The sequence below is a fragment of the Mesocricetus auratus genome, unplaced genomic scaffold, assembly GCF_017639785.1.
Source record: "Mesocricetus auratus isolate SY011 unplaced genomic scaffold, BCM_Maur_2.0 Super-Scaffold_100014, whole genome shotgun sequence".
In the NCBI taxonomy this organism is placed as follows: Eukaryota; Metazoa; Chordata; class Mammalia; order Rodentia; family Cricetidae; genus Mesocricetus; species Mesocricetus auratus.
The window spans coordinates 23,794,036-23,814,119 of NW_024429197.1; the positions used below are offsets into that span (position 1 = coordinate 23,794,036).

At 49.1% G+C, this 20,084-nt stretch overlaps 1 protein-coding gene across 4 annotated transcripts in view; it reads left to right on the forward strand.

Annotated features, from left to right (window-relative positions):
- St3gal3 (ST3 beta-galactoside alpha-2,3-sialyltransferase 3) overlaps positions 1-20,084 on the forward strand; it is a 218,164-nt gene that overhangs the window by 182,106 nt on the left and 15,974 nt on the right. For all 4 annotated transcript variants that reach the window (XM_005083888.4, XM_005083887.4, XM_040756828.1 and 1 more), the window contains 4 exons: positions 4,807-4,901; positions 9,594-9,657; positions 10,452-10,547; positions 10,808-10,994. In XM_005083888.4, coding sequence (XP_005083945.1) covers positions 4,807-4,901; positions 9,594-9,657; positions 10,452-10,547; positions 10,808-10,994 — 442 coding nt within the window. The remainder of the gene's footprint in view (positions 1-4,806; positions 4,902-9,593; positions 9,658-10,451; positions 10,548-10,807; positions 10,995-20,084) is intronic.

Genomic DNA, 20,084 nt, shown 5'->3' on the forward strand with positions numbered 1-20,084 from the left:
AAGAAGCTTTCAAGTTTGAAGGAGGATGAAGGGAAAGGGAGGGAGAATGATGATGAGAAGGACTAACAAGGAGGAAACCGCCATGAGGAAGTGAAGCCATGATAGGAGGTAGACACAGGCGAAAGCTGGCTTCTCTGAGTGTCTTGTTTTGTGAATTTAATCTGGGAACTATATAAAGCTTAATGACATCAAAAGATCAAATTCAACTAAAATGAGGAAAGCAGCCCTCATTTAGAACAAAACGGAACAAAAATCCAAGTCATGAATTCAACTCATAGCAATTATTTCAAGTGGCAAAAGCAAGGCTGTTTTCTGCACTTGTCATGCTAAATACAAGTTTTCCCTAAAGCAAAAAGAAATGCAAGGGAAGCTTAAATTGTTTTAGTTTCAGAGTGAGTAGGCCAGAGAGATGGCTCAATGGATAGAGGTGCTTGCAGCCAACTGAAGAACCTGAGTTCAGTCCCCAGGACCCATGGTGAAAGGAGAGAGTCAGCTTCTACAAGTTGTCCTCTGATACATACACAGTAACTAAATAATTGTAATTTAGTTTTTAATTTAGTATGAGTAATGATGCTGGCACTGTTCTGAAAATGCTGTGTGTGTGTGTGTGTGTGTGTGTGTGTGTGTGTGTGTGTGTGTGTGTGTGTGTGTGTTTCCTGTATGTATATGTTAGGATAAAGCAACTCAGTGTGTTGATGTTACTAGAAAGGAGCTCTACAGCAAAAAAGGCATGGGCTGGAGAGATGACTCATTGGTTAAGAACACACACTCTACAGAGGACCTGCGTTCAGTTTCTAGCTTCCACATTAAGTGGCTCATAGTTACCTGTAACTCCAGGCCCGGGGGATCCAATACTTCCTGCTTCCATAGGCACCTGCACTCACATGCACATACTTACACACAGGCACACAGGCATACATGTCATTAAAAATAAAAATAAATAGTTTTTAAGAAACAAAGAAGCCGGGCGTTGGTGGCACACGCCTTTAATCCCAGCACTTGGGAGGCAGAGGCAGGCGGATCTCTGTGAGTTCGAGACCAGCCTGGTCTACAGAGCGAGTTCCAGGACAGCCTCCAAAGCCACAGAGAAACCCTGTCTCGAAAAACCAAAAAAAAAAAAAAAAAAAAAAAAAAAAGAAACAAAGAAGCCAGGCCAGGCAGTGGTAGCACACACCTTTAATCCCAGCACTCAGGAGGCAGAGGCAGGTAGATCTCTGTGAGCTTGAAGCCAGCTCAGTCTACAGAGTGAGTTCCAGGACTACATAATGAATCCAGAGTGTGTATATGTATATGTATATATAGTCCAGTACAACCTGGGCTATTTATTGAGATCCCATCTCAAAAAAAAAAAAAGAAAATAATAAGGGAAGCCCAGTATAAAATCAAGTGACATTAGTAAACATGAATTTTATGTTATGTGAGTGTGTCTAAGTAAAATAGTTGAAATAGAAGGCAAGCACATTTCTTGTAAGCCTAAATTTGAATTGAGACTATCACTACAAATTATTTTTGTTGTTGTCCAAAAAGCTGTTTCCTAGTTTGGTCCACCTAAAAAGGCCTGGGGACAGTGAGTGACCTATAGGCACAGGCACATCCTGGCACTACAGTGGGCATCTCTCTGAATCATTCCCAGCACCTTGGGCAAATGACAGAGTCCAGGTGGAGCCAAGAAATGAACTAAATAAATCTGGGACATCTTTTCACAGGAGAAAACCAGATCTTCATCAGAGATTGTTATATAATCCAGCAACTCAGGAAAAGGTATACCCAACCATTCAGGAGCCAAACTGAAAAGGCTCGAGTGGCCTAACACAGCTTGTTCTAAACATCCAAGAGCAATAGTTACAGTGAGTTGGTATTAGCAAATGTAATAAAATTTATAACTCCTTAATGATTTAAAAAGGGAAAGAATCTCATTAACCAGCTCTGAAAGGCACTAAAGGGTCATCTCATTGTCCTGAAAATTGGCAAATGAAGGGGGAAATCAGGCATTTTCTTCATCTTTCCTGTATACCCAGTTCCTGGGGGTGACCAAAGAGTTGATGAATGCTGACAGATGTTAATGGCAGCTTCTGTATCCCAGCATCTAAAAAAAGAGCAGGTCTAGGCACTCACCCCAGAGACTGCTAAACCGTATGCAAAGCTCTGCCAGCTCTTAACACCACAGGGAGCTTCTGTGTGTCCCAGCGGTCCTCATCCTAGAGGACAGAACATGAATCTGATGAAGCCTCCAGCTCCAACAGCAGTTTACAGAGGGCAGATGACAAAGAAACATACCGAACAATATCTGGATGCAGTCAGGAAAAGAGTATGCCTATAGGACATATTCTTACATGTCCTAGAAAAAATATATGTCTATAGAATAAGCAACATGTTCTCCTTCACCACAAGTTGAAATGGAGGTAGGGAGAAAGGAGCAAACTATGGATTGAGGAGATAAAGAGATCAGTGTAGTGTGTGGACTGCATTTCCATCTCAATCTGAACAAACCAACTATTGAACCCACCTGTTGATGCCCGCCTGTAACCCTGCACTCAGGAGGCAGAGGCAGGAAGAACTCAGTTTGAAGAGGCCAGCCGGCCAGCCTCATCTACAGAGTGGGTTCCAGAACAGCCAGGACTACACAGAGAAACCCTGTCTCAAAAAAAAAAAAAGAAAGGAAGGAAGGAAGGAAGGAAGAAATTAGGACTGAGGATGTAGCTTATTGGTAGAACAGGTGTCTGCCAGGCACAAAGGCGCAAAGGCCCACAGCACAGCAACGGGAAAAGTAAGTTTAAGAGTATACATATACGCCGAGCCGTGGTGGCACACAGCTTTGATCCTCACTTGGGAGGCAGAGGCAGGTGTGAGTTCAAGGCCAGCCTGGTCTACAGAGCAAGTGGCAGGACAGGCTCCAAAGCTATAGAGAAACCTCTCTCAGAAAAAAAAAAGTGTATTCACTGCAAGGGGACGGGTACTGTTTGAAAAGGGGTGTAGCCACTCGGCAGTAGGAAACACTCAAGGAGACTGGCTCATTCCTCGAAGGGATATAAAAAGAAGCGACAGAGTGAGCATCTACCACACAAAGACCCAATAAAGAATAGGCAGAGTGGTGAGTATTTGAAAGCATCGTAAACTAAGAAAGGAATAGGTTACATGCTCAGAAGGGACAGTTTTTATGAGGCTTATCTGGCCCATTTAATGAATTTTCCACAGTCTGTCCTGTGAACTTTTTTTGACTCTTTATTAATTTGGCAACTCTTTCTTTACTTGGTCACATCTTCATTTGTCCCTTCTTTTGCATCTCACTTTTAGAGACTGAAATGGGTCACATGATCAACAGCTTCCAGGTTTTGTAGTTGGACCCAGTCTCTGTGAATTAGGAGAAAGCAGTCTACAAAATCATATGTGCAAGGGAGCATCAGTTTCGATATGTGCCAAAAGGGGTAGCTGTGTCTGTGGTGCAGGATTGGGGTACACGTCTGTGCGTTTCCCAAAATTAGTGTGGCCATCTTCATAACCACGGGGGAGGGAGCACGACTGAGTGTCTCCCATCTCTTTCAAGTTCATGTCAGTGTCTCTAATGATATGAGCCCTCTGAGCAACTGTTTAGCTTATTCCTCCTGAGATGATGGGATAATGGAGTTAGTGATGATAGCGGTGAGAAATGGACGCTTTAGGTTACAGTATGTGAGGAGGGAGTGTCTTGCTTCCAGGTGGGAGGTAGGGGGTGTGGGAGATGCTTTCCTGTAGCCTCCTGCTAAGCAGTGAGCTACCTAGGGTTGAGTCAGAAGCAAAGGTGTGTAGTCACTGAGGCCTAGGCCTCCATGGGTTCCTCTTGATCAGGAGGGCCTACAGAGGGATTCTCAGCACAGCCAGTGTGCTGGCCACCTCCAAGGCTGCCAGCCTGTGCAGGATCTCAAACCAGAGTGCTTGGTTCCATGTGAAGTGACCTCCAGGTGTCTCCAGAGCTTGACTCCTCCTATGTCATCATCCACTGCCCCTTACATTTCTTGTGACCTGTGCAATCGTCCCCAAGCCTCCACCCTGCCCTGCCCAAGAAGAGGAATAGTTTGCCACTCCCTCCTCCTAACTCAGCATCCCTTATCCCTCCCTCCTTTCTACCCCCTTTCCTTCCCCTCTCTCCTCTCCCCTCTCTTTCTCCTTTCCTTTCCATCCTATGGGCCCAAGTGAATCTCCTTAAACCCTATTAGTCACTTCCCCACCTCCACAGGAACTTAGGGTTCACCAACAAGTATACCCCAGTTCTAGCTGGTCTGACTTCTCCTCTTGGCCCTGCACCCTAATCATAGGAGTCTGTTTTTTCTCTCTTTTCTAGTAAAATTCTCTCTCCCATTCTTTTCCCGCTTTGCTGTGTCACTGTGAATTTGCCTTCCTCCTCGCCCTGGGTGGTCTGACTCCCAGAATCCTCTTCCAGCATTCTGTCTCCCCATACCGGCTGGAGTTTTGGATACTTTTGTGCTCCGCTGGCACTGTCTTATCCCCATGTTCCCAGATTGGAGGAACATAGTGGGCAGCAGTGAGTGGAGATGGATGCCTGGATAACCTTCCAGAGAGCTTCCAGCGCTCAGACATTAATCCTCGCTGAGTAGATCTTGTCCCTCCACTCCCACAGCCAAATAAAGACTAACCAGGCCTGCTTTCTCAGACTCAAGTTCTACTCAATAAAATCAGCAACTATCCAGTTAAAAGGTTGGGGGGGGGTGTACTGGAATGTGGAGGGTGGCTTCCCAGGCCCATCACCAAGGCTCTGTACCTAAGAGCCAACTAGCACTGTAGCCTATTGTGTTTTTTGCCGTATTCCAGGTTCTCCAAACCAGCACCCATGTTCCTAGATGACTCCTTTCGCAAGTGGGCTAGGATCCGGGAGTTCGTGCCACCTTTTGGAATCAAAGGTCAAGGTATGTTGGGAACCCTTTAAACATTAAACACCCATCTGTCCATGCTATACTTCAAGACAGGACTGTATCCTTAGAAGTTCTGCACTGGGGGCTGGTGTGATGGCTCAGTGGGTGAAGCTGTTTGCTATTCAGCAAGTTTGGAACCCACATAGTGGAAGGGAGAGCCAGTCAATTGTTCTCTGACTCCATGCTAACCATTTGTAAGTGGGTGTACACGAGAGAGAGAGAGAGAGAGAGAGAGAGAGAGAGAGAGAGAGAGAGAGAGAGAGAGAGAGAGAGAGAGATCATTGTGGTACAGTGCATACCTTTAATCACAGAAGCAGAGGCAGGCAGATCTCTGAGTTTGAGGCCAGCCTGGTCTACATAGCGAGTTCCAGGACAGCCAGGACTGTATAATGAGATGCATATCAAAACAACAAAACAGTTCCTGCTGAAGGTTTGGAGGTTGTTCTGTGCTGGTCAGAGCTTGGTCTACTATAGTATGTATGTATACATTCCCTTTGTTCTAGCTCTAGTCTACTGAAGGATCAGGCACTGGGAGCAGGACCAGATCCAGTGTCATGCGATTGCAGAAGAGATGCTCTAGAGACATTGTCATAGCACTGCAGTTACTTGGAAAAGCTCCTGGAAATGACAGACAGACAGACAGACACACGCACGCACGCACACACGCTGGGCTCCTGTAACCCCCACCTGATGTCTTTCATGCTGACTTAGCCTCCTCCTACTCATTCTTTTTCTGTCCCAAGCTGACCTTTCTCTCTCCATCTAGCTTCCCTTTACCTTAGGGGCCCACTTCCACACAGCCCTGCGTATTTGTCGAGTGCCTGGCCGTTTCATGGCTTGGTGGGAAGGTCAGGGAGGCTGTCAGATCTCCGAACTTACCTCTGCCTAGCTGTGACCTTGCAAAGCTTTCTTTACCTGTCTGTGTTTTGGTTTCCCTGTCAGCTAAATAGAAACCATGCTATGGTATAAGGTTATGGTCGGAATTAAGAAAAGAGCTGTTAAGGGGTGATGACGTTGGGCCAGGAGACTTAGCCCTCTACTCTGCTAGCCCAGCCCTCCCTGGAAAGAAGACAGAGGCCAGCAAAAATGCTGTTGAACTGGGGCTCTGACCTTAAGCCTCCAATAGGCACATCCAATGGGCTAGTTTAAGTCATATGTAAACCTCCTTCCTCGATGCTTGTATCCAGGCAGACGAGTCCCTCCTCCTGAATCCTCACTCAGGACTGACTGTTATCTCCAAAGGACAGCAAAGGCCTTGGAGTCCCCAGCCAACAAGAAGAGAGTGTCCCCTCACCAGTGCCCTTCTGTAAAAGGTTCCCATCAGAGACAGCAAAGCCCCGTCTGTGTCCTTGTGCTTGGTCAATTAATAATGACGAGCTCTTCCTTTGGGGTAAATTTGGAGGTGAGACAAGAAGGGAATGAGAGATGCCCCCACTTAAAGGTGTATCTGGAGGCACTTAGTGTGTAGAACCTCATTAAAGGTTTGCTCCTCCGCCCATTCCCATGGAGCTTATGGAGAGCCGCCCATGTCCAGTCCCTCATCTGTGGCACGTGAAGGATACTTTCCAGTCATTCATGTGACCTCTGGCTGTACCTGAAAGTAGGTGTGTAGGTGTGTGTTTGTGTGTGTGTGTGTGTGTGTGTGTGTGTGTGTGTGTGTGTGTGTGTGTGTGTGTGTGTGTTGGAGACACAATCTTACCATGTTGCCTTAGCTGGCCAAGAACTTACAGAAATCCAGCTGCCTCTGCCTCCTGTGTTCCTGTGTGCTGGGATAAAAAAACATGTATGTCACCATGCCCAGTTTACCCCCCTTTTATTTTTTTATCTTTTTTAATTTAAATTAGAAACAAGCTTGTTTGACATGTCAATCCCAGCTCCCTCACCCTCCTCTCCTACACTGCTCCCCACCAACCCCCCACCTTATTCCCCCTCAACTCCCCAGGGAGGGTGAGGCCCTCCATGGGGAATCTTCAGAGTCTGTCATATTATCCCAGCAAGGCCTAGGCCCTCCCCCATGTGTCCAGGCTGAGAGAGCATCCCTCCATGTGGAATGGGCTCCCAAAGTCTATTTGTACACCAGGGCTAAATACTGATCTACTACCCAAAGCCCCATAGACTGCTGAGGCCTCCTCACTGACACCCACATTCAGGAGGTCTGGATCAGTCCCAGGCTGGCCTCTCAGTCACCGGTCTGGGGTCCATAAGCTCCCACTTCTTCAGGTCAGCTGCCTCTTTGGGTTTCATCAGCCTGGTCTTGACTCCTTTGCTCACCACTCCTCCCTCTCTGCAACTGGGTTCCAAGAATTCAGTGTTTAGCTGTGGGTGTCTGCCTCTGTTTCTATCAGACACTGGATGAAGGCTCTAGGATGGCATATAAGGTAGTCATCAATCTCATTATTGGGGGGAGGGCATTTAAGGTAACCTTTCCACTATTGTTTAGACTGTCAGTTTTGCTTATATTATCAGTTTTACCTCCTTTTAAAAGAATTACATGAGAGGCTGTGGTGTAGCTCAGTAGGAGAGTGCTTACATAGCTTATGCAAGGCTCTAGGTTCAAACAAATCAAAACAAAAAGACAAAGTTCTGTTTTTTTTTTCTGAGTCCTTGCTACATGAACTAACATTTTAAAAATATGTTAGAATAATATAATGAAGGGCTAGGGGTACAGCTGAATTGATAGAGTGTTTGCCTGGCATGCATAAATTTGACCCCAGGACCACATAAAACTAGGCATGGAGGCTCATGCCTGAAATCCTAGTACTTGGGAAGTGAAGGCAGAAGGATCACAAGTTCAAAGTTACTTTCAGGTATAAGTCAGGGTTACAGCTGGATTCATGTGATCCTGTCTCAAAATTAATAAAATAAGCAAAGTAATATAATGGACACCATGCACTGTCTTTCCAATTTATAAAATAAAGCATAGTGGGTCTGGAGAGACGGCTCAGTGGTTAAGAGCACTGTTTGCTCTTCCAGAGGAACCAGGTTCAATTCCCAGCGCCCACATGGCAGCTCATGACTGTAACACCAGTCCTAGGGCATCCTATGCCCTGTTCTGGCCTCCATGGGCACCAGAACACAGAGGGTACACAGACATGCCTGAGGGCAAAACACCTCTATATAGAAAAAGAAAAGAAATAAAGCCTGAGCACCAGAGAGCTTCTGGTTGCTCTCCCGCCCACTGCCCCTCTCCAGCATCATTATCCTTATTTTGGTGCTTACATTTAGTGTTTCTTTGCCTTGATTTTTATTTTTGCTACATACTTAAATATCCATTAAGCATAAATCAATTTTATTTTATGGGGCATGGTGATGAATGCCTTTAATCACAGTACTGGGGTCGTGCAGAGGCAGGCTGATCTTGAGTTTTAGGCTAGCCAGGGTTTTAGACATTGTCTCAAAAAAATATGTATGGATCTATGTATGTGTTTGTGTGTGAATTTTTTAAGTTTTTAAAATTCTCGTGTATCATAATGTGTGTATATGTGTACACTCTTTAAAACGATATTTTGCATATATATTTTAGCTTTGCATTGGTACATATAGCTATATATCGTTGGTGGGTTTTTTTTTGTGTGTGTTTTGTTTTTGTTGTCATCATTGTCGTTTTACTGACAGGTAGCAGTTTGTATCCCACATGTAACTTTCCTTTGATGGCTGTTTTAACTGCTTCTAGCATTTTTGCAATTGCAAGCAGTTCTGCGATGAAGATTCTCGCACGTGTCTCCTTGTGTGAACATTTCAGTGCTGGGCCCTTGGAGGATAGCCACAGAGTTCTGTCTGTGGGCACCATACCCTTATTTTATTACAAAGATGCTTTCTGTCGTGGTAGTGCCAAGCTGTTTGCCTATAGATCTTCACATACATTACATCAGCCCAACACCTCAGCCAAGTAGGGATTGCCATCGTTTTTCCAGAGGCAAGAAAAAGAGCCCAAAGGAAGACAGCCTTTTGTGGCAGGTCACTGGGTCTTATGTAGCAGAACCAGAATCTGATGGAGCCAGCAACTCCTTCCCTGTTACAGTAGAAAGTTCTTACTGCGCCAGAGTTTAAAGGAGAGCCGTCACCCCAAGGCCAAGATGATGAGATCTGAATAGTGGTTGAGGCTCAGAGAGCAGATGCCTCAGGGTCCCGGCTGACAGTAGTGTGTGGAGTACTGGTGGGTTTATGCCCTGACTGCAGGGTGTGAGGGGTGAGGAAGAAGAGGCAGCCTGGCAAAGAGCAGGATTGGGATGGGCAGTGGGGGGGGGGGGTGAGAAGACTCTACTTGAGTGAACTCTTTGGCCACTGTTGTGTGATTTGTCCCTGGACTCTGCTCCATGAGACACAGTAATAAGACATCAGTGGTCTATCTCCGACTAGAGACTCCCACTCCAAACAAGGGCCTGGCCCAGGGATACATGTCCTAGGGTCTGCCTATGGGGGAAACCAGATGAGTCTCCAAGGAAGGAAGCAGGTACATGCTGCGGTTAGAGCCTGGCTAGATTTGCCTACTTACCACTCCATCTCCTGGCTCAAGGGAGAAGTGAAATCAGTGACCTGGCCCACCCTTGTGTTTGCAGCTCCCTCTACCCACCCCCACCTCTGCTCTATTCCGTCCTGAGCCCCCCCCAGGAAGATTACTAGCAAAAAATAGTGTCTGGGAATGTAAGTGACCCGCTAACAGTGACCTTCCTTCTCCGTCCACAGACAATCTGATCAAAGCCATCTTGTCAGTCACCAAAGAGTACCGCCTGACCCCTGCCTTGGACAGGTGAGTGTGCCCCCTTCTCCCTGGCTCTCTGCATGAGCAGAGGTGCTGTGGCCTGGCTGCTCTTTGCTGGGTTTGGACAAGTTCTCTGCCATACCTCCCCACGCACACACAGTTCACACACTGTGGGTAAAGTGTGTAAGTAGGACAGCTCTTCTGGACGTGTTCCTGCTGAGTAAAGCACTTTGCAAGGCTTCTCAGTCCTCAGCCGTCACTGGTTTCAGAATAAGAACTGAAGATGGAGGGTGCTGGTGAAGGCAGCTAACAGGGAACAGAGCTTAAGTCTCAGGTAATGTCAGCTCTGGAGCCCACAGGCCTGGAGGGGGAAAGCCTCTGGTCAGGTAGGAGACAAGAAGCCAAGTGAGTGAGACTGTCAGGAGCTACTGAAGCCTAGAGGATTGAGTTGAAATTAAGCCTCATCTTAAGTCCTGAAGCACCAAGTTTGTTTCCCTGTCTTTGCTCTTCTGAGAGATCTTCAAGCCTCCCTCACTTTCCGTGTCCCCTAAGGCCACCAAGCCTCATTGACCCATAAGGAGCCTCTACCCAGAACACAGTCTTACCAGGACCCCCTCCTTGCTTCCTGAACTGGTCTCCAGGCATCTCCTGTATTTTTCTTAGAAGTGTCAGACACCAGCAGTGATGAGTGTCCCAGGGTCCAGCTTCCCAGGGTACAGCACTAGTTCCTTCCAGAAGTACTGCATGGACCTGGCCAAACCCACAGTAGAGTTGAGGGCAAAGAGACAAAGGGAGACAAAGCTGGGGGACCACCTTCACAGGCCTCTGCTCTCTCCCCTCAGCCTCCACTGCCGCCGCTGCATCATCGTAGGCAATGGAGGGGTCCTTGCCAACAAGTCTCTCGGGTCACGAATTGACGACTATGACATTGTGGTCAGGTGAGCTCCCCTGAACAACACCTTGGGCACGTGCATGTCGTGGACCAGATCCTGAGCCCTGGGCATTGAGCACTGTCTCACCATCTGGTCACCTAGCCTGAGGGTTAGCAGAAGCCTCAAGAATGCTGCTGGGTTGGCAGGTTTTTAAATGAATTATTAGGTGGCCTGGATTCCTACTCTGCACCTGGGGTGCTTGGGGCTCAGGGTACGTCCCCAAACACAGGCCCAAGGCCAGCTCTGACTGCACTGGCTCTTTATAGACTGAATTCAGCGCCTGTGAAGGGCTTTGAGAGGGACGTGGGCAGCAAGACCACCCTGCGCATCACCTATCCTGAGGGTGCCATGCAGCGACCCGAGCAGTACGAACGAGACTCTCTCTTTGTCCTTGCGGGCTTCAAGTGGCAGGACTTCAAGTGGCTGAAGTACATCGTCTACAAGGAAAGAGTGGTGAGCTCCCTGCTGCAAACATCCCTTCTCCCACCCCACTTCCCAGGCTCTCCTTCCCACTGTACCCCACAAAGAACAAATAGGAAACTTCAAAATGACCCAAAGCTAAAAGACAGCAAATCCAGCAAGGGACAGAGGCCAAACAATGGCAGGGTCCCTAGCAGGCTCCTGGAGCTGAAATGCCTGCCCCCTGCTACCTACCTCCAGACAGCCAGGGGCTGGTGCTTTCTCAGCTATGGCCAGCCCCGGGGACTCCCAGCCTCCACATACTCCTGCCCTGGTCTGTAGCTGCCTCCCTTACCACACTTCCCTTCCAGGAGGCGTTCTGACTGCTCTTATGGCCTTACCTCCTCAACAGAGAAAGAAAGCCTTCTAGAGACCCCAGGGCCATTCTACAGGGACAGTGGACCTCAATCCAAGGGTGCCAGCTCCCAAACTCATGAACCCAGACCATCTTCTGCCTCAGATTTCACTGCTAGCCTGTCGGTTGGTCTCCAGCCTGCCACTAAGTCTCGTTCTCCTCTTTGGGTGTGATCAGATTCTGTGCTGACTGCTCTAAGTTGGCCAGGGTCTGGGCCCATGTGTTCAGGGAGTGTATGTGGTGGCATAGGGTCAGATTGCCCATTATTAGTAGACCACCCACTGGGGCCCCTCTTAGATCTCTGTTTCCCAGTTCTGGCCTGTGGGGACACCGGCCAACTTGTCTGAGTCTGTCTCCTACCCCCGACCCTGAGTCTGTCTCCTCCCCTCCAACCATCATCAGCCACCGGGGGAGGGGTGTACAGGCCCCAGACCATGCATCTCCCAGTGCCCAAGCCTCTTCCTGGAGACTGATGACAGATTGCCCCCTGCCTTCAGTAAGAAACTAGTTGTTCTTTCAGGTTTAGAAGTTGGGGTGAGAACAGCTTAGCCTGCCTGCGAGGGTCTCAGTGCAACTTGGTTTGACTCCACAGCCCCTTCCAAGCAAGGCCAGGTGCAGGCATTGCCAAGTAGGTAGCAAGCAAGAAAGAAGACAGAAGTCAGGTCCGTAGGTGGGGCAGCGGGGAAGGGAGCCCATCTCAGAGCCAGGCTGAGGGAGGCAGCTGGCTATGTTGGGTGCAGCCAAAGGGAAGGAAAGGGCAAAGAAGCAGGTGATTGGTTTGGCTTCAAACAAGCCTCTTGTCTAACAATCTAGGGAGGAATGGGGCTGGGGAGGACCCCTCTCTTTTCAGAATTCCTAAAGCCTTTCTGTTTGCCTTAAATGAACAGGCAAACACTTCAGAGGGAGAAATGGGAGTGAATCTGCCTTGGTGCACCCTTCTCATATACGTTCTCGCTCATCAGCCACATGCTGCTGGCCACAGACGCCCATCAAAGTCTTCATGGCTTTCTCAGGGCAGGAGAGCCAGAGGGTAGGGCTTCGATCTTACAGGGCTTCCCCATGGTGCCCAGTCACTACACATGATCTGGAATTAGCTTAAACCAGGTCCTGCTTCCTAAGGGGCAGTCCAGAGATTCACAGCAGCCAGTTGGGTGTGGTCACCTTTGTCTCCAAGAGCACCAAGGTCAGTGGAATCAAATCTCTTCCTGTCTCCCCAAGGCAGGAAGGGGAGTCAGCGGAAGTGGGGAGAGATGCTCCCAGGAAGACCAAGGAGCTCACCACTTGGTCTGGTGGCCTGGCCTTGGCAGCCATTAGGTCAAGATCCTGAGACAATTGATGAGGCAGTGTGTGGGGGGGGGGGTGAGGCAGTGGGGGGTGAGGTAGTGGGGGGGGGATGAGGCAGTGGGGGGGGGGAATGAGGCAGTGGGGGGAGGGGTTCTCAGGCCCTCACTCAGCCCTGTCCTGGGCACACATGGCCAGCCTGAATCAGGGAGACATCTTCTGAGTGTGATGGGGAAAGGGAAAGTGGCAAGAAGTCTTCTGAAGTCATGTGGGCTTTCTGTGGTACCACAGTCACGGATGACTTTGGACTTATGAATGATCCACCAGTAACACCAGTAATAGCCGTGCCTTTCTCTGCATCCCAAGTGTCTTAATCAGTGTTCTGTTTGCTGTGAAGGGGCACAGTGACCACGGGAACTCTTACAAAAGAAAGCATTTTATTGGGGCTTGTTTATAGTTTCAGAGGTTCTGTCCATCAACATGGGGGAAGCATAGCGACATGTAGGCAGATACGGTGCTGGAGAAGGAGCTGCGAGTTCTATATCCGGATCCGCAGGCAGCAGGAGGAGAGAGAGCCACTGAGCCTAGCTTGGGCTTTTGAAACTTCAAAGTCCACCCCCAGTGACACAACTCCTCCAACAAGGCCACACCTCCTAATCCTTTCAAATAGTGCCACTCCCTGGTGACCCACCATTCGAATCTGTGAGTTTAGGGGGCCCTTTCTTATTCAAACTACCACACAAAATGCACTTCCATTCTTGAGTGCCCCTCCCTCAGGCCTGAAGTTTGTGCCCTCCTGAGACATCTCTAGGCTGCTCATCACTTCCCTGGCCTCTAAGACCCAGGCGTGGTAGATGTAAACCAGGTTGTCTTTCCCAGTCCGCTCTCTGAGGCTCAGCCACAGGCTTGGCTCACTCATGCAGTGATGTTTCTAGCTGCCCCTCACTGCTGGCAAGCTCTGTACCTGTCTAGAGTTTCACCGGCAGAATTCTGGTAGGAGATGGCTCTGCTCCAGGGCCAGAGCTGTCTGGATAGGGCTGGGGCAGGTATGAGACTCAGACAGTTGCTGCCTGCTGCTATGTTGCTTATGGCATGTACCTTTCCAGTACCCAGTACCTGATGAACATTGGGAGCAGGGAAGATGTGAGAAAGGAAGATGGTTGATGGCTCCGCCCTTCCCCATGTGTAACCACCTGGTTTTCTAATACATTGGACGATGGCAGAGATAGCTCCAAACTGGCTACCAAAAGACCTTTTACCTCCCTGGTCCCAGGAGCCTTGGTCAAATCAGCCAGAATGTCTAATGGCCTCCCAACAGGCTGAATGTCCAGCAGAGTGCTGGTGGATACTGAGTAGGGAAATAAGGCTAAGAGGGAGGGTGGAGCCTGGGAAAGGGAGAAGCAACCAGGGGTAAGTCCATGATGGGAGGCACGGTTCAGTTAAAAGCTCTTCTCAGAGGCAGACTGCAGCCTCCCCTGTGCACCAAGCTGTTTGCCAGGCGTTAGTGAGGTGTAAGCCCTGAGCCAGCCCCTAGGACTTCAAAGACAAATTCAGTTCTGTTCTTGACCAGAAGTCATCACAGTATAATGGGAGGCACAGTCCCCAAACTAGAAATCCTGCACAGTGCAGGAGGTGCCTTCATAAGAAGTGGGGAGGGCAGGGAAGGCTGAGAGAAGGCCTCCTGGGAGACACTGCCTAACTGGAAGGGGAAGGAAGAGCTAGAAAGGAGCAAGTCGTGGTTTGCAAACAAAAAGAACCTTCATGTGGAGACCCCAGGAGGCCATGCTCCATTTAGGACACGCTAAGACTATATGGAAAGTGCGCATAGCCATTGACATGTCAGAATATGAGGCCCAGTGTCCCAGATGCCATCACCTGTTTTTATCCAGGCCCTAGATGAAGACTGGAGAGGATAGGGCGTGGGAAAGCAGAGCATCTCATCTGGTCACTCAGGCCACCACGTTGTGCTTCCGCCAGCCTCCCAGCTGTGCCCCCAGGATGCCAGGTGGCCCAGGGCTGCAGAGCCCCTGCGGGGCCTTCCCCTTCTTACCTGTCATCTTCCCAGTGACACTGGGAAGCTGACATCTACTGAGAAGCCTCTGTCTGGACCAGGCCCGTGTGGTTCCAGCATGCAGAGGGAAGGGAAAGACTAAGGCCCAAGGTAGCCCCTTGGTTACCACAGACTTGACCATACAGTAATGCATTCTATCCCTGGGGAAGGAGAGAGGGCCAGATTTCAGAGGTCAGCCAGGCTCCTGCATTCCTGCTCCAGAGGTGGCCTCTGCTTGCTTGTTTTACATAGGCTGGCCTGGAACTTACTTTGTAGCCCAGGCTTGCCTTGAATTCAGGGCAATCCTTCTGCCTCTCCCTCTCAAGGGTTGGGATTATAGATGTGAGTCACCATGCTCAGCTGATGTTTTTAAAATTAAGGTGAAATAGAGACAAACCTAGTACAAAAATTGCAGTAAGGTCTTAGCCACAGGCAGTTCCTAGTGTGTGTTTTCATGAGACGAGGTTCACTCTGTAGCCCTGGCTGGGCTCACACTGTTGGCAATCTTCTTGCCACAACTTCCAAGCACTGACTCCAGCCACTCTGGCTTTCTTTTTATTATTATTATTATTAATTTTTTACATTCCAATCCCAGTTCCTCCTCCCTCCTCTCCTTCCACTCCTCCCATCTGCTCCTTGGAGAGACTAAGGCTTCACTTAGGAAGTCTACTAAGTCTGTCCCATCATCTCATTAAGGCAGGACTAAGCCACCTCTCCACCCCCACACTCCTGTGTCTAGGCTGGGCAAGGTATTTCTCTATATAGAATGGACTCCACTAAGTCAGTTTGTGCATTAGGGTTAGATCTGGGACCCACTGCCAGTGGCCTCATATAATCCCCCAGCTGCACCATTGTCACCTATATTAAGGGAGTCTAGTTCGGTCTTATGCAGGTTCCCATTTGTCAGACCTGAGTCAGTGATCTCTCACTAGCTCGGATCAGCTGATTCTGTGGGTTTCCCCACCATGGTCTTGACTCCTTTGTTCATATTATCGCTCCTTCCTCACTTAGATTTTACTCCAGGAGCTTTACCCAATGGTTAGTTGTGAATTTCTGCATTTGCTTCCATCTGCTTCTGGAAGAGGGTTCAAGCTTCTCTAGAGTCGTGGATTGTAGGCTGGTTATACTTTGCTTTATGTCTGGTATCCACTTCACTCTGGCTTTCTTAGTGGTGGTTTTTACTGGTGGGTTCTGTTAGAAGGTTCCTCTTGCACTAGACAGTGAAGCAATTTTCTGTCTAGGCTGTGGGGTCTGACCTAGATAGTGACCCAAAAAGTAGAGTCAGAGGCCGGGTCCAGAGGAGGGGGATCCCCTGTAGAACAACAACAGAACCACAGAAAAGTCTGGGAACTCTACAGGGCACACAGGACCATCAGGTCCCTGAATACGGGCCTTGCTGGGCAGCATCCAAATTGGGGACTGGATGTGATCTACACTTGAGCCTCTTCTCTGTTCTGACCTGAAAGAACTTTGCTCAGGGGAAGCTGGATGACGTGCCACCTTGCCTCTGGGAGACACAGGGCAGGGCTTACACATGGCCCAGCAGGAGAACAAGTGGTCACAGCCTCCTCTCCAGGCCTCTGCCATGAGCGGGTGGCAGCACTGTTTCTTTGTAGGCCATCGCCAGCGGCTCCCCCTCCCTCCCGTTGCTTTTCTCCGTCGTCGCTTGCCCTGCAGCAGAGTCAGATGCCCGGGTGCCAGGCTGCTGTCGCTGCCTGCTGCTCTTCGTCACTACCTCCTGTGCCCTGCTGCTTCTGTTCCGTCTCCCCCTTCCCCGTCATGGCACCATCATCATCATCAGAGCTCTTGGTCCCCAGCCCCCTTGAATCCCTTAATTCAGTTCTAATAGCCCTGTTAGACAGGTACTGTTACCATCCTCAGTGTAGAGATGAGAAAACCAGGCATCAAGACAATGAAGTACTTGTTTGAGGTAACGCAGCTAGCTAAGTAGTAGGCAGAATCGGGTGTAAAAGTCCACATCAGACTGCCTCAAGGATACCTGTGAGGAGCCTGACCACCTGGCACCCTGCCTAGAATCCTCCATTTCAGCCCCTTTCTGCCATGGCCAGGAGACCCCTATTTACCGAGTTCTTGCAGGTAACAGGTCCCAGTGATGCCTGCCTCACAGATGGTGGCTGGCTGGCTGAGGCAGGTGCTGTTAGCACCAGTAAGTGGTACAGGCATGTCAGAGCTGTGTCATTGTGACTGTTCACTATAGCCTTTCTTGTTTACTCATTGGTCCACTCATTCAGTCAGCTCAGTCACCAAAGCCATGCCAAGCCCTGGGCTGCCATCATCATCCTGTTTACTTGGCACCCCCGTCACACCCTTTCTCTGCATCCAGCCAGTCCAGTACCAAGGCCTGAATGGCACTATAGAGAGAAACTGCAGCCAGGGCTGTAACTCATGATGCCACCTTGCCAGCCAGCATCCTGACCCTAGATGTCAGTCTGGACCCATATGTGTGACAAGGAGAAATCTCCCATCCAGCATGCAGGGTAAATAAAGGACACCATCACTGAGTGTCCCAGCCTCCAGTCCACACATGCGTATTAGTTACTTTCCTAATGCTGTGCTGAAACACCATGACTGTGGCAGCTTATAGAAGGGAAGGGCTTATTGGGGCTTATGGTTCTAGAGGGTCAGGAGTCCCTCATGGCCGGAAATCAACATCCATGGCATCAGGAACAGCTTAGAGCTCATTCTCTAGCCACAAGCAGGAAGCAGAGAGTATATGAGAGATGTTTTGAGCGTTTCAAGACCTCCAAGCCCAACCCCAGTGACACACCTCCTCCAGCAAGGCCACGCCTCCTAATCCTACCCAAAGAGCTCCACCAACTAGGGACCAGGTATTCAAACATCTGAGCCTACGGGGACATTCTCACTCAAACTACCACATTAAAGTCCACGCCTGCCTCTGTTCTCTTCTTCCACCATCCCTAGCCTTCTTGATCAGGGTCCTTGTTCTCCTGAGCAGGGAGGCCCTCTCCCCTCACCCCCTGAGGTGTTCTTCTTTCCCCTCTCCTTCTCACCTCTATTGCTGAAGCTCTTCTCACATCTGTCTCTTTGTCCAGGCCTTTCTCCCCTTTAAAAATAAGCCTGTGAGCTGGCAGTGTGGTTCAGTGGGTAAGCACAACTGCCACCCAACCTGCAGGCCTGAGGTTGCTCCCTGAAACCACATGGTGTGAGGAGAGAAAACCACCTCCCACAAGGTGTCCCCTGGTCCCCCAACACAAGCTGTGGTGAGGTTGTAGCCCATGATGTTACTTTACCAGCATCTCATGACTGAGTTCTATTTATGAGTTCTGTGTGCCCCATGCACGTGTGTGCACGCGCACACACACACACCGTACATTAATATATAAATATAGTAAAATAATTTAAGCCCTTCCATTGTTTTACTCCTCTTGCCTTCTGTCTCAGGCAGCTGGAAGAGCCAGCCCCTTTGGCTTCCCAGCCCCTCCAGCCTGGCATCCAGACCCACCCCTCTGTTGGACTGACTTTCTGGTTCTAAATGCAGAGACCACACCTCTGCCTCACTCTAAAGGGACAGCTCACCAGCTGGCATCCTCAGGGCACGTATAGTGGCCAGGCAGTGCATAAGGACAGTCCCTGGTTGTCACAAGCCAGGGACCAAAGCCCTGAGAAGCCCTGAGTCTTTCCACTCTCTCTGCCCTGTGCATTCAGGCAGTCATTGTCCAGATCCATAAGCAGCCAGCCCTGCTACAAATGGCTTGCTCCGGCGATTTCAGCAGCTTCCCAGCTCTCTCCTTCTGGTTGTTTCCCCCAGTCTGCTCGCCACATGTGCTCTCCAAGCCATGCTGAATGAAGCATCCCAGTGACTGACTTGTTCTCTTGCTTAACGGCTACCAACGTTTGAGTGTGAGGTCTCTTACCAATGTCGTCAGTGTCACCTGGAATCTTGCCGTTTGGTGGAGGTCCCACCTTAGGACTTCTGGATGAGAAACTTGGGGGTGGGCAGTGGTCCGTTTGAAGGTGATGTAAACTCAAGCATAAGAGCCACTGGCCTGCAGGATCGTTTTCTGACATCACCAGAGCCTCCCTTGTCCTTGCCACTTTCTCATACCTGACACATACATTCCATCCGGGCAGCACCAAAATGTGCATCCTGGTTCACGCTACTGCATTCAGCCTGCACCATCCAGGGCTGTTAGAATTCCTCCCTCCAGCTCCCGGAAGCAGGAACCATCTTGTCTATTACAAACCCATGCCCTTGAGCAATGTTGGAGCACAGCTAACGTACTTAAAGGGATAAGCATGGAAACTGAGGCTGATAGCTTCTGAGGAGGTGGGATTTTAGCCAGAACATGGGGCGCTCCATCTGGATCTCTGCTCTGCTGCTTTCCCTGCCCCAGGACATGATGCTTCTGGGTTCTGGACTCTCATATCCTCTTGATCTCTTGCTTCCCCTGGGGATCCTCTTTACTATGTTTGATTTTCTTCTCTAGTTCCAAGAAGATTCCTTGATAAAGGATATGAAAACTAAGCAGTCCCTGGCCGCCTGCCTAAGTTGTCGGGCCCCACGGCCACCCCGCACTCACTCTTCTCTTTGTTCTTGGCTTTTCCCAAATATAGCTTTCAAATAGCTCTTTTGACCCTCTCTTCACATTGAAATAAACCCCCAGCAGACTAAAAAGCAAAAAACAAACAAAAAAGCAAACAGCTAAAAGATATATATTATATATATATACATACATACATACATACATACATACATACATACATACCAGCTGTCACTGTATAGCTCAGACTGTGTAGCCCAGACTATGTAGCTCAGGATGGACTTGAACTTACAACTGTCTGCCCAGCCCAGCCTCCCAGATTCTGAGACTGTGGGTGTGAAACACCACATCTAGCTGGAAATATTGATGAAAATAGGATACCAAACTGTTAAAAAAACTTTAAAATTTATTTTATTTATCCAGTAGTTTTCATGTAACCGTCAGAAGACAATTTCCAAGAATGCATTGTCTCTTTGCATTGTGTGGGTTCAATAGATGAAACTCAAACCGCAGGTTCCAGAGATCAAACTCAGGTTGTCAGACTTGGCACCAAGCATCTTTACCTGCTGAGCCATCTTTCTGCCCCACCCCACAGGTACATCCTTTTTTTTGGAGACAGGCTCTAACTATGTTGTCCTGACTCTGAGACATTGACCTGCCTCTGCCTTCCTGGTGCTGGGTTGACAGGTATGTGCCACCACACCCAGCCTTCCCACACACCACCACTTCCTCCTCTTTCTTCTTTTTTTTTTTTCCTTATGTTTTGAAACTGAGTCAAATCCCCTAACTGGAGCTGTCTCCCTGCATCTACCTCCCAAGCGCTTGGATTACAAGTTTGAATCACCATGCTTGGCAGGAAGGAACAAACTTTGAAG